This window comes from Emydura macquarii, unplaced genomic scaffold (genome assembly GCF_026122565.2).
Source record: "Emydura macquarii macquarii isolate MOO-44397 ecotype Brisbane River unplaced genomic scaffold, CSIRO-AGI_Emac_v2 contig_2063, whole genome shotgun sequence".
Lineage (NCBI taxonomy): Eukaryota > Metazoa > Chordata > Testudines > Chelidae > Emydura > Emydura macquarii.
In genome coordinates this window covers 379,319-394,317 of record NW_027132200.1, presented here as the reverse complement: position 1 = coordinate 394,317, position 14,999 = coordinate 379,319, and the positions used below count along the sequence as shown (strand labels likewise).

Sequence of the window (14,999 nt, the reverse complement as noted above, 5' to 3'; positions counted from 1 at the left end):
ATTTGGACCCTGGGGAATTAAAAAAATCATCATCCTATCTTTGTTTCATTACAAGCCAAATTCTGTCTCAAGCACTCAACTATCCTTGACTTCAAATGAAACATCTGGTCAAATTTTCCCCTTCAGAAAACCCAATGTATGGGAACAGAGGGAGCACAAAATTCACCAGATCATTTCTCACCCCTGGCTCTCTCCACCCCACTTCCCACAAGACCAGCATCAGGTTTGGCACACACCCCAGGGCCTGGTAGATCTTGTGAGATTATACATACTTTGAAGGTGAACTTGAGGTCAGGGCCATGCACCTCCATACACCGTCCCTTCACACTGCCCCCTGGCCTATATGGCTGTGCCCAAACTCACTGTCCGCATTGCTCTGGTGGAGCTATGTTGTCAGGAGGACTATCCCAGCCAGCAGCTGCTCTTAGAAGCCTCCTTAAAGAGGGGTTGAACTATATGGTAAGGATAGTTTACAAATTAGTACATCTTTGCAGCGGATTCCCCAGCTGTTTATGCTCCAAGCCCTAATCTTTTCATATGTATGCCTTCCTAACTCCACAGAGACTCTTCATGGAAATAATGCTCTGGCAGTAACGATAAAGACAGGAGAGGCTCTTCTTCATGAAGATCCAAAGAGCTTCATATAGCCAAATCCTGCTTCCCTTACTCACATAAGTAAGCCCTTAAAAGCCAACAGAGTTACTCTGGACTTACCCAGTGTTACTCACATCTGAATTTCAGAATCCGGCCTAAAGAGATGCCTTGCATGAGAAAAGCAAGCAGGATTTTTCATATACTGAGAACTACAAAATGGCTCAGGGCCTGTTCCTGCAGTTGTATGACATCAATGGCAATTTTATCTGAACAAGGCCTGAAGGCACAAGCCATGAATGCTTTCAATAACGTAGCATTAGAGACTGCTAGCATACAGTCTGACAATGTTTATACTGAGTTTCAGCCAAATATAATGCAACAAGCCTGGGTTAGCTATAAAGGAGTTACTGTCTCCACTGTTTAGGAACACAAGTTCTTGGACAGTACAAATAAGGATGCAACAAAGGTGTGCACCGGTAAAATGAAGTCTGAACACTGATCATTATATGAATTTGAAGTAAAATAATAGAGGTTTTCATTTTAAAAACAAACATATATACTAAAACCAATAAAACTCCAAATTAGCAGTTGGTGTAAAGTGGCACAGCTCCATTGAATTCAATGAGCTACACTGATTTACAACAGGCAAGTCTATAATCCAAACAAATTCAAAATTAGACATGAATTCCCACTCCTCAAGATTTGATAGCTATTAAACAAACCAACAATAAAGTGATCCATGAGATGATAATGAATTTACCACACACACACACCATACATATATAAATACATTTATTACCTTACAGATCATTGTTGTTATTGGTTTGAATCATAGCTACTGAATTTTATATTCAATGTAAAATATATACTCATTCTATTTATTTGGAGTAGAGTAGGAGACTGCTGCAGACCAGTTTTCAAGAACATTCATTCTAATTCATAGTAACTGTTTGGTTTGACCATATTCATGGTCTTTGTGTTTCCTCTTCATATAAATATTTATGCCTACTTGTGTTCTTAAACTGAACAAAAAGGGAGTCAGTGTAAATATGGGCAATCACTGTTCAGTCTGACCTTCATTATAAAATGTCTTAAACAATCAGACAAGATAAACACCACCATGTCAAATGGATGACCAATGTCAAAGCAATGATGCCAAAAGTCAGTGGTATAGTTGAAGCGAACAGTTTGCGAACAACCTGTAGACCAAAACAGATTTGCAGAAAATGTTCCGACGACTATGAATATTGAATAAATGAATGAAAATCAACGAGCCAGATGCTTAGCCCAAGTAAAGCCCACAGTGGCACAAAATGGGCTTAAAGCCAACACAAAGGGGCAACTGGCAATTACCCTATTATAAGGTTTTAAAGTGAATGTAATGTACTCCATGCTACCTGCTTCCCCCAGCACATATATAGCTCAGGGCGTGACTTGGGTGGCAGGAGGTGTGTCTCTATCATGGCGCACTTCAGTTATCTCTGGCAAGAGGAATGGTTCATAGGGTACTGTGCTAGCCAAAGTATGCTAAAGATAGCCATGTGGCTGCTCTAATTTGCACCAGAGGGCAGTTCAGCTCCCCACTCAGTTATGCTGGGCATGAGCTGAAGCTAAAATCCTATGTGCGTTCACAGATTTGTGAACAGAAAAGAAAAGCCACTAAAAGTGTAAGATAAATTACTCATAATGAATTATTCAATCTCTAATTAGAAGCCCAAATGCTATTAAAAATGAGTAGTTAAAACTAATACAGAAGTGTCTGCACTGCTCAAAAAGCCGTGAATATCCTGAGTTTGATGCTTCCCAAATTAAATCAATTTAATTATTCATACCCCTCATTATGAGTTCTTAGAAAAAGTAAAGCAACTAGAATAGTAAAGCCTCCTAGAATAGCATGTAAGGACAATTAATGACAGTAAGATCTCTCTCAGAACTCTGTATACACTACTTTGAAATTAAGATGTTACTTTTTCAAAACCATTGACTAAAAATATGAAAAGCCCTGTTTTGTCATCTAAATTAATACCAGAAATATTTGTATGCCTAGCTCACTATTGAAAACAAATAATGTTTAAAAATGCATCCTCTACATATTATTGTGAGATTTTATAAAACTACCTGGAAAATGTTTCCAAATATATTTTCTCACCTTACAAACAAGTAAAACCTCACAATCTTCTGTAACTTCCCAGTATAAATACTCCAGAAAATGAGGACCTGGGAAATAAAATGAATTTAAAACATGTGTTATGGAATCTATGAGGGAACAATTCTCACTTCAGTGTGAGCAGGGGAAAAGTAGATAATGATATTCCAGGATCCTTGGTCCCAATCATTCATGAACTATGTATTTCCTAAAGAGGAAACCTTTCAATGAGCATTTGTTTTATTGATGTGGGATACAGAAGGGGGGAGGAGGGGGGGAACGTGGGACCCATCTTAGTTTGCAGTTTAGGAGATGTACCATTCCCAAACGCACAACAGCTTACTAAGTGAAACAAATAAAGTAATTAAATCTAATCTTACCCTGTTGCCAACTAAGCATAGGAAAGAGACAGAACAGGGTTACCCACAAATGTCCTAATGACGTATTTTACAGAGAGGGAACTGGAGAATAAACAGAATGCTGACCCAATTATATATTCAAAGCAAAAATCCCTGACCAGACATTATTTTTCAAAATTAAATTAAATGAAGCATATTTAAATAATGTTCGAATATTGCCAAAGAGAAATGTGAACTAACGGTGTTCCTCCATTAAGACTCCAATCCTGCAAAGCTACATGAGTAGCTTTCCTGACAGGCATAGTCCCTTTGAAATCAAAGGGACAACTCATGTGAGTAAAGTTATGCCTATGCTTAAGTGTTTGCAGGATCAGGGCCTAACAACATAAATTTAATGTCTGATTCTGTGTGGTGCTGAGTCCTCACAACTCCCACTGAAGTCAAGGAGGGGTGACAGTGCTCAGCACCTCACAGGAAAAAAATCCTCTGAGCTTGTGCCTTGAAGGGAATGTTTTGTATTTTCTTTCATAAGACTGTAAATAAACCAACAGAGAAAATACAAAGTTACATTATTTATGCAGATACACCAAGGATAACATTAAAAATGGGCGCATTAGCACGGAGATGCTAGGATGAACTAATAGTTTTTTTCAATCTCTAATTTTTGTGATTCTGTTAACTGGTGTCCTGAGATTAGTACTTCTGCAAAGGTGTAAGTAATATTTTTAAAACATTCTAAAAATGATACACTTGATAAATTAAATTATAACTATAAATTATAAATATTTTAAAAGTGGGATTTCACAACTACATATTAGACATCTAACTAATATACTACTTTCTTTGAACTGCAATAAAGTATTTTTAAATTGAGTTATAATAAAAATTGAAGCTGGACTTTATACAAAGAGAATAAGAAATGCATATTTGGGGCCCAATTCTCTACTCTTTGTTGCCAATACAAGGACTACAGGATCAGTTTGACACTATTCTTTGTGTGTATGAATACATACACACACGGATACTGATCAATTATATCAATGGAATGTCTTGCATGCTTAAAATTAAGCACATGCTCAAGTGCTTTGCTGGATTAGACAGAGCCTAGAATTGGATCCCTCACCGGTTAAATCAGAAGAGAACTTCTTGTAAGGCCCCCAACTTTACCTGCCCTGTACTTGGGAGCACATCACACAGTGGAAGTTCTACCACAAACTGAGAGCAGTAAATGACCATAAGAAAACACAATTTTGGTTTCTGATAGTGTGTGTGCAACTGTGTCCAATGTAGACTTCTTGGGAAATAAGATACCCCATTCTGCAAAATGTTCATTGTCTCCTGCATGGTGCACAGTGTTCCTACTGATGCACTGATGCACAGTGATCCTACTGATGTCAATGGGAGTTGAGGATGCTTATTTGCAAGAGGTGCTCCATTAGCTGCAAAAACTTAGCCCTAAGTCACCAGCCCTTTCTGTCTTACCTTGTTTCCTGAGGTACTCCTTTCTCTGGAGTTCAGCCTCAGCCAATATAGCCTTGAATGCTAAAATAATGGCAGAAAAGTGTTAAACAATGAGTTAGTTGCTGAAGCACTCAAAAAAATAATTGAAATGTATTGTTTTTCATGGACTGAACCAAATTTTTCAGTGAACTTACCATCTCCAATGAGAACTAATGAAGACTGGTTCTTGGCATTTTTATCTTCAATTTGTACAGTGTAAGTTCCTTCATTTTCAATTGTAAATCGATCCATCACCATCTCAATAATGCCATTTGAATAGTCACACTTAATTCTATGTCTCTGAAATTAAATAAGTAGGTAAGTATAGTTACACAATGCAATGTGTAGTGCAAATTATTTATAACTCCCTAAAATATCAGTCATCATCATGTTCATTTGCTGATTTTATGTCTCAGTCTCCTACCCTTCACCTCTTACTATCAAGGTCTCTGGGATAGGGGATGTCTTTTTATCTGTTTTTGTACAGTACCCACCACAATGGGGCCCCAATCCTGATTTAACCTGAACAACAACAGTCCTTTTTCTCAGCTTATAAATCTTGTTTAATGGACCATGCTGGCTTTGTGTGAATGAGTAGCTGGCCAACAGAGAGGATACTATAAGTCTAATACTGGCTTCAATCCTGCAAACATTTCTGCCAGCATGGAGCTTTATACCTGAGTCGAGTCACACTGAGGCCAGCAGGAAGGTCGAGGTTTAGAGAAATATCTTCATATTATAGATAAGCCTACTGTAACCAATCCAAACAGCAGACACCAGTACTAATTAAATCATACACCTGCATATAGGGCCACAGAAGACTGAAGGCATAAGTTTTGGCACTGGATTTTATTTATGTAAAGTATCGTTATGCATAGTACTATGGTTATAGTATAGTTATAATAGTATATGATTATTTGTTTTCTTAAAGGGGCTGTGTGATGGGGTGTATACCACACACTAGCATGAAAAACGTAACTAAAGCTAGAAAGCTCAGTTAAGATACCTGGGTGCCCCGGTGGATCGGCCAGCCCCACTTGTTGATGAATCCCAGGTAGGGAAGAGCTGAGGGTTAGTATAAACAGAGGAAGTTGATAGTAGAAGAAGGGCTTCAGAGAAAAGTGCTAAAAAAACCTCTAGGTTCAGAGAGTGGAAAAAGTCTGAGGACAGAAGGCTGTTTAAGTTCATATTTTTAGTTTGAGATTAGTTTGAGTTTGTTTTTAGTTTGATACTTTTAGTTTGAGATACTTTTAGTTTGGGGATTTGTGACAGAACATACCCCCGATGTTCAAACCCTACATCCCATTGTAATAGTGTTTGTACAAGGTATGGCTTGTGAGTTATTATTTAAAAACTCATAATTTGCCAGTCAGTACTGTCCTGGTAAAATGTGTGGCAACACTGTGTGTGAAGTTATAAGATTCCCCTGTATGGTGTTATTAACACATGATCCAAATCCCATAAAGCCCTGCCCAAACAGAAGTTGGCAAAGAGGTCTGTCCTAAACAAAAAGAATGTATGTTCTGCTTAATTTGCATTTAAGCAATAAACAAAGTCATCAAGAAGGAAGAGAAAAAAAGAAAGCTCAAACAGGTGAAAAAACCAGCAGAGAATATCTTTTTACATAGATTCTTTGACTCCTGATTCTCAGCTGGAAAGATTTCTCAAGGGGGGGATTGAAACTATAAAAAGGAGGGACAAACACCCCAAGGCACCCCTCTTTCTCTCTCCCCCGTCCATTGTGTCACTGCACCTGAAGAGACAAAGGAAGCAGCTACTGCATTCTAAGGGAGGGTTTCTAACCTAAAGAGTTTGGCCAGTAAGACAGTTGAAAGCATGTGGTAAGAAAACAAACTACATTAGATTCAAAGCAAGGTTAAATTAAAACACTTACTGATGCCTATCTTTATTTTTCTTGTAACTATTTCTGACTTTTATGCCTCATTACTAGTAATTACTTCAAATCTCTCTTTTCAATTAATAAACTTGCTGCACTGTTTTATCTAATCCAGTGTGTTTAAAATGCAGTGCCTGGGTAACTCCATTTGGGGTAACAAGTTGTGTGCATATTATTCCCTAAAAAGGAGTAACAGACTTACTATATTTGTACCACCCGGGAGAAGGCTCAGTAGCACAGGGCATACATTTCTGGGGGAAGATCTGGAACTGAGGGTGTGTTAGGGGTCACCCTGCAGCATAATCAAGGTTGGTAAGAACCAAGGTGTGGCTGGCTGGCTGCAGCACATGCAGACATAGCTGGAAGTGACTTACATGCTAAGGCTGTTTGTGAGCAGTCCAAGCTGGAGGCTACAGCAGCAAGGCATTGTAAAGGGCACCCCAGGTTACAGGGCAGGAGTGTCAAAGCTAGTCATTGGTCTGGATTGCACCCTGATATCTCACAGGATTCCATGGGAGAGCCCTGAGAATCCTGGCCCTAGAGAGGTCATGAGGTAGAAGCACTGAGATAGGCTGCAGTAGGAAGAAGCCCAGGGAAGCAGTAGCAAATGGTGTGAAGGAATATAATTTGGCTGCTGGTTATAGGATCCTGGGGCTGGAACCCTGTATATTGGGAAGTCCCAGGTTCCCCTACCAGCCACCAGGAAAGATAGCATGAAGCACCTAAGAAGGGGACACAGATGATAGAGAGTCCTGAAAAAAAGCCACTAAGGACCACAAGGCCCAGAGTCAGAGCCCAAGATCTGATACAAAGTCTTGCACTTTTTTTGGTAGGATTTTTCTGACATCCAAGAAGTGCTGAACTAAATCATGACACGGCCAGAGGGTTGAGCTACAGGAAAAGAGACCACTGTAGTGGGCCACTGGATGGGGAAAGAACTGCTATGCTACGACTGGCCACAAGGAGGCAGTGAGTGAACCCCTCCATAGCCTGCAAAGAAGATGCGGGAAAGGAAACAAGGCAGCATCATTTTTGAAAGAAAACTGTGCATGGGAGATAAAGAGTATGTCTATACCCCAATCATAGGGTGTGACTGCAGTTCAAGTGGACATACTCAAGGTAGCTTTAATTTATCTAGCTCAGGTACCAGAGCAGTGAAGCAATGGAAGCATGTACAGCTGGATTCTAGGTGGGTTTGAGGCACATGTGGCCATGACTTCACTGTTACAGTCTCTGAGCTAGCTAGATTAAAGCAAGCTCAGGTATGTCTATTCAAGGTACTATCACACCCCGTGATTGCAGTACAGATATCCTACTACAGACTAGATATTATATTACACTCATTATGGGAGTGATCCTGGCCACATTAAATGGAAGGGTCTTTTAATACTGATTTAATGGGAGCAGGATTAGACCCTGTATTTTTAATAATCATTACGGACATTTTCAAAAGAACAAATTATACAAGGGAGATACTTATGGCATGCTGTTGTAAAGTACTGAGCTCTCTCAACTCCCAATGAAATCAAGTGTCTCACAGAAGTGTCTTAAACATTATAAATAATAATGAGAACATAGGCATACGATAAAAAAAGTAAAGATCTAAAATTATTGAGAGGAAAATTGAAAATATTAACAAAATTATAAATGCAATAAATGAAGCAAACTAGGAAGCTACATTATTTGATATGAAGCATAAAAAAGTTATAGCAGATAAAATGAGATGCAAAAAAATAAATCAACAGGTATGGAAAGCACATTAATGAAAAAAGGATCAACCAGTGCCAAATGATGTGAGGGAAACTAAAGAGGGCTAGACAAAATTGGAGCAACAAGTGATGGAGATGATTTTGTGTCAGCATTTTGGATGGATTGAAGGGAAGTAAGGTGCGGATCGTGGGTGTGAGGGGCAAAGGTTACAGTAGTCAAGGTAAGGATTTTGGAGATACTGTTGAGAAAAAATGGATAGGTTTGATATGGAGTGAGAAGGAGAGAGAGGATTTACAAATTACAGAAGCCTGAGGGACACAAAGGATGGAAGAGATGTTAACAGAAATAGAAAAGAAAGACGGGTTCAGATGTAGTTTCCAATATAAGACCCTTACTTATGTGAAGAGTTCCACTGAAGCCAATGTGCCTACAAGTATGAATAACAACAGCTTGTGTCAAGAAGATTGGGCCTTTACTTTTTAAGGACAAGAGGCCATTTTGAAAAATAGATTATTGGTGTTGAAATCTAAAGGAGATTACTTTAATTTAAAATCTTAAGGATGCAACTATCAAATGAATGTGAGGAAAAGAAAAAATAATGAAGGGAAAAAGTAAAGAAAGAACCAGTAGGATCAATACAGTGTTTATCAATTAAATGAAATACGGAGAAGTGGATTGTACATTGTTTGCACATAATTACAAGGGAGATATGTGAAAAAACTGGATCTTTATTTTACTATGGGTGTTCAGAGAAAGATGCAATGTCACAGGATAAAGGAGACTTGGCTAAATCACTGCATTAAAGAGAACATTGGTATATATGAAGTCAAAGTTTATAGGAAAAGAAAGTACAAAAGAGTTGGTGGCCATGATGATTAAAAAGAAGGGTTTTTGTCTGGGAAATAAAAAGAAGCTACATGTTATGCATTAAATTAAGTATCAAGCAGTGCAACTAAACCAAGAAAACATTTCTCTTGGTCTCTGAGATTCCAGACCCTGTACTCATTGAAGTCAAATGGCAAATTGCCCATTGACTTCAATGGTACAGAAACAGACCCAAGAGAGAAAACTAAATTGGTGTTACCAGCAACAGAATGGAAATTAGAAGGGGGAAAAGTACAAAGGCTTAATCTCGTTCTTTTTCTTGCTTCTTGAATTTGTTATATTTCTTACTTTTGGGCACAGAGAGCAAGATTAAAATGACCAAACAGGCTGAACTGTGCCAGTTAATTCCATTTTCATATGACTCTATTTCATTAATCTTTCAGAAGTGAGACCAAAGGAAGTTTTTCCCAATTGGGGCCTAGAAGAAAGTTATTTCATTCTAGCCAATGACAAGAATCAAAACTACATTCTCACCAGCACAATGGTCTATTGAACATGTTCAGTGACTGCAGTCCAGGCTCTAGGCAGGTTTTGGAAAATAATTAGGCTTCTAGCTATTGCCATTATGCAGTAAGATGAAGTTCAATGATTTTATGGGTACCATAAATACAAGGCTTTTATGTGACTTTCCACAAAAATATCATCAATCTCCACAAGTAAATGTCACCTGTGGATTACTAATTAAAATGGTGAAATAATACAGCTCGACTTCAAGGGGCTATCTATGATGTCAACTCTTTAAAAACAGATGCACACTAAAAATAGATTAATCAGTTCTGTTAACAGTTCCAAATCCAGAATATTGCAACTTCAGTAGCTGCTAGTCATCTTTTATTCATGTTTTCAATGTTATAGTTTATTACTTCTCAAGAAAAACAATAAGAGGGAAAGAAATGTATTATTCTAACAGAGACATATTCCCTCTTAATCCTGTCAATATGTAATCCAGGGGAATGCTCTTTGCTCTCCAGGGTTTTCAAAAATGCAGGGAAGCTTCTCTGATCAGAAATGTTCTCTGCAACCTTAGGGACAGGTTAATCGCATTTTAAGCCATAGTCATGCATGGGAAGCAGTGTGAAGCCACCCCACCCCAAAAGGATCACTGAAGGGATTGTGCTGCAGACAGGCACAGGCTCTCCTAATGCTGCATTTTATGTACAGAGGATGGGCAGTGTGCTCCCCTCAATGTGCTGGCCCTATACCATGACCTGCTGGCACGGGGCAGGGAGCTCTGCCTTCTCATCCTTCCCTGACCCCTTTGTAGTGAGTGGCCTTAGTGCAGCTGTGCAAGGGTAGAGGAAGCTCCTGCCTTACCCTTCTGCGCCCAAATAGCCATGCAGGAGCCACTCCCAATCTAACCTCCAAATTTAAAATATATTTTGTCTCCCTACTTTCCTATTTTAGGGCTTTATACCGTCTCCCATCATATACTGGTCACCCTCCATGTAAAATCAACAGTCACAGTGATGTCCAGAATGGACTTCATAGAGTCTCTGGCACTTCTCCCTTTCTGAAGTCAAAATTCTGCATGAGGTAGGGTTTTGATGGTTACTTAACTTTGCTTTTTTAGATTTTATTATTTCCTTTTAATTGATTGTACTTATTAATATCAAATGTCCAAATCTTATTTCTTAGTTTAAAGCCTCTGCTGAAGGTCATCTGCCTACCCACAGGTGATGTGGATTTAAAAGAATTCATGTGGGCCAAATCATGTTCTTTTTGCTGTCATGCAACATCTTGCTGAAGTCATTAGGAGAGCCCATGTCAATAAGAGTCCCAGGACTGGGCCCAATGTCTGTACCTATCTACACAAATGGCAACATATAATCTTGTTGCTAACCGAAGCACCTCAGCTGGAAAGCTGTGCTTATGAGACAGTCAAAATACTGTGGCATACTGACATGCTCACATTTAAGCAATCCACAGTTAGAAACAAGTAGCAGACATATTTCATACTACAGCAAACAATGTGAAACAAAGAGACCTCTTCTCCTTCCCACTTCCCCCAATCACTCCAAATCTATATCCTTTTATAGAATCTAATTCAAGCTGAACCTTCAAGGCTGGAAAAGTTCACATAAGTTGTACTTTCCACTTCCAGGTTCTGACTGAAACTGGCAATGCCAAAATAACACAAGAAAAATTGTTCTTACGATATTTTTGGACAGAACCAACAGCAAAAATATAGGACAGCTCATGGGAAAGCATGTTCTAAGTATACTAAAATGATGGGAGCTTTAAAGTGCCTAAGGGTCCAATTAAACTCCCTCAAAAAAATCAATGGGAATTTTACCACTGACTTCAGGTATCAGGCTTAAAAATACCTAGGCAGATATTTCCATCTCCAAAGGTTAGAATAAGTTTCTACTGCACAGTCTGGATGTTTATACAAACCCAAACTCCAGACCTTTGACATTTGCCGCTCACTGTTTTATAGTCATTCATTTTCCCTCATGTTTATTTTTAAAGACATATTTCTTCCAATTTACATCTTGCTTACAAAAAATAAAAAGATGAAGAAATCCTCAGCTCAGCTAACAATGCCACCTTTCATTACCCACTAGTCCAGTTTTCCTTCATGCACTTTTTTGCATTCTTCCAAGCTGCCTCTTATGTATGTTGTAGAAATATAGGCCCACATTAGATTTGGGTGAACTATGGTTTTAAATTGAGTTGGGATATTAACAACAACAGTAGGCAAGAAGCATGTGACCAAAAAGAATGAAATCATGAGAAAGAAGAGTTGTTATGTTAAACGTGTAGTGACCCTTCAAAATACCAGTTTTATCATATTTAAGTTTTGGGCTAAAGTAATGGAAATAAAACAGGGTTAACTAGGTACCAGATGCAGCAAATAATTGGTTACATACGTTTGTTTCATGCACTATACAAAACTCCTTCATCTGGGCTTAGTTAAGGTCTGACCATTGGCAGTGACATCACTTGTTTGTTAAAGGGTATACAAAAGTAAACCCCTCAAAGGTTCATTGCTAACACGGGTCTAACCAAGTTGGAGTCAACCAATGTAAGTCTAAGCACTGCTTGGTTTAGCTCATTTTCAACATCTTGATTATATGATGATAAATGTTTTGTTATTGTTTTGATGAAGTAAATTGCTTACTATTTAGGCTTTTTAGGTATGTTTAGAGAAAATATATAAATACCATTCAGACTTAGGATTTAACAGAGGAATTTATGGTTAAATTTGTGTCATGGTAATACCCTGCATAAATAATAATAATTCCAACACATGGGAAGAGCTCCCCATAAAAACTTCAAAGCCACCACACTGTCCTCCTTCAAATTCCTTCTTAAATCTCATCTCTGCTGTGATGCCTGCAAAATTCTTGACAATAGCTGAGTAGCAGGCATACTATGACTGCTGCTTATTATATCAAGTATGGTCATCTCAATGTTACCTTGTTCTCCCCATCAACTGTTTGTCCATTTATCTCTATCTGTCAGATCTCATAATTAGCTTACATTATATGCTCTTTGGGGCAGTGCCTCTCACTTTATGTGACGTGTGTTTAGTGCCTAGTACAATGGTGTCCTCTCCAGGCACTAGCAACACATCAACATTAATAATATTATGGACTATGCAGATTTAAGTAATTCACTTGAAAAAGCAACAAACAAAAACAGGTAAATAGAGCCCTCCACATGTACTTACATCGCTGTTTACAACTTCTTTATCATTAATAACGAATCTGAAGCTAACATCCGGTGACAAGTTCTCAGCCTGAACCCAAAAACGAACCTCTCCTTTATCAAACATCTCATAAGCTAACTCTGATTTCAGAGGAATTGCTAGAAAAAGAAAAGCAAGCAAAAGTCAATAAGGCATGAACCCTTGTGAGAAAGAAAAGAGGAATAATGTAGTAAAATATTAGTAAATCTTTGTTATTTAGGGAATGTTAAACTGCAGAATATTAAAACATAATAAAAACCAAAATTCTCCTGTACCCTTCTGATGCACTTTAAAGCTTCTTTCAGAGCACAATTTCCACTACATACTTAATGTGGTGCATGGCCCAACTCTGACCTTTCAAGATATATTATAGGAAAATACAAAGGTAGTGAGGGTCATTCCTTATAAGTAGACTAGAGCTTTGATATGCAAGTGTATTGTTGGTAGTTATTGAATGTTATTTACATATCTCTTGTTAGATGTTAGCAGTGTAGATAAACTGCTTTCCTGTCTGTCACTGTTCTATTGATCAGGAGTTCAAAAAGAACATATGAACATTTAGATGGAATTTTGAATGTAACAATACTATTGTTTATATTTCTCTTTGAAGTTTAAGTGTGAATACCTGTGAATGGTTGTAAATGGCCAATTACCCTGTGCTAATGTTACTGGTTACCGGTGTGCTCAGGGCATAGGAGATGGTACTTCAGAGTCCCAAATAATCATCTATCAATTGTTCAAGGAGATACCTGCTGTCAAGAAAGTATCAGTCAGCCTTCATGAATCTATAAAAGACTCTAGGGGACTGATCCTTTTATCTCAAATCTCTCCAAGCTTGTCAGGGAAAGTTTGGATCGCAAGAATGAGATCCCAGCACCAGCCTGGAATCACCCTGCTAATTCTCATGGGAGAATTTGAGCAAACTCTGCACATAGACTATTTAGTCTTCAGCTACCTCTGTATCAACTCATCTACAACTGAAGCTGTGAAGCAAAAGACTGAGATCCATCCAGGTACTGGATGTACACCAGAAGGACTACACAAGCCTGCAAACTTCACATTTCTACTGGAACCCTGATGTAGATGGATTTTCCAATCATTTGTATGCATGTGATTGCTTTGATCATTTAAACACTTCTCTTATGGTTTGTTTCTTTCCTTTTATAATAAACCTTTAGTTTTAGTTACTAAAGGATTGGCTGGCAGTGTGGTATTTTGGGTAAGATCCAAATTTATATTGATCTGGTAATGTGGCTGACCCTTTGGGATCAGGAGAACCTTTTTGGTAAAGAGCATAGAGTTTTAAATAACTTATCTCTTCACTGGACCTAGTGGCTGATTGAGAGCCAGAGACTGAAATGCAGTAAAGGGGGCTGTGGGTATTTTTATTTTAGCTTCTTGATAACCAGCGTGGAGTGTGGACCAGTGAAACATTGTTTGTGGCTGGTTGGGAAATCTGACTTCAGTGTCACCCACCAGTGTTGGGAGAATCTGCTCTCCTTTTGCAGCCTGCCCAGACTTTGGCATTTTCAGGTGGCTACCCTAGGCACGGACGGGTCACACGGTGTTTGAGGACTTTGCTTAATAGACACCCCACCAGTGTTAAACGTGGACAAACTTCAAAAGACTCTGAGTGATGAAGATTTCTATCAGCTAAAAACTAATATTTGCTTTAAATGAATCTAAAGGTAAACAAGCAAATTGTGCTATGAAAAAATGAGGCTGTCATTGTTTTAAGAGGACTCCTTGGGGAGCTCCAACCATCAATGTGTAATTATATTCTTTCAAGAACCATCTAGTAAATTTAGAATTTCTACTTACTTGGGTTCTTTATTTCATGGCTTAGTGTCATCAGACGTTCAAGCTCTGAAATGAAAAATAATTTTCATATTTTAATTTATTCTGACAGGGTCAAAATGCAACAGCTAAAACAGTGTATAAATCAGTATCAGAGCATAAATAATCTGCTTATGTCTTGTGGAAAAAGTACCCCAAAAGCCTCAGAAAATTCAGGTCTCAAAAGCTAAATTTAAGAAGACAGGAAAAAATTAAAATTCTAGTCCATAGATTTAGTAAATTTTCCTATTTAAAATGCATGAGAATCTAAGCATGGAGCTAAAACTTACTTTAGACTTTCTGTGGGATTTAGACTAAATATATGCAGGCAATAAGCATCTAACCTGCATCTAACACCCTCTTTATCTGCTGATCCGGCTC

The 14,999-nt window shown here is 38.2% G+C and overlaps 1 protein-coding gene across 4 annotated transcripts in view; it reads right to left on the bottom strand.

The window, feature by feature from the left end:
* Window positions 1-14,999, bottom strand: part of MYOM2 (myomesin 2) — a 146,232-nt gene that overhangs the window by 65,086 nt on the left and 66,147 nt on the right. For all 4 annotated transcript variants that reach the window (XM_067558437.1, XM_067558440.1, XM_067558436.1 and 1 more), the window contains 5 exons: window positions 14,604-14,648; window positions 12,765-12,901; window positions 4,755-4,899; window positions 4,582-4,641; window positions 2,744-2,811 (listed from right to left, as the gene is read on the bottom strand). In XM_067558437.1, the coding sequence (XP_067414538.1) occupies window positions 2,744-2,811; window positions 4,582-4,641; window positions 4,755-4,899; window positions 12,765-12,901; window positions 14,604-14,648 (455 nt within the window). The remainder of the gene's footprint in view (window positions 1-2,743; window positions 2,812-4,581; window positions 4,642-4,754; window positions 4,900-12,764; window positions 12,902-14,603; window positions 14,649-14,999) is intronic.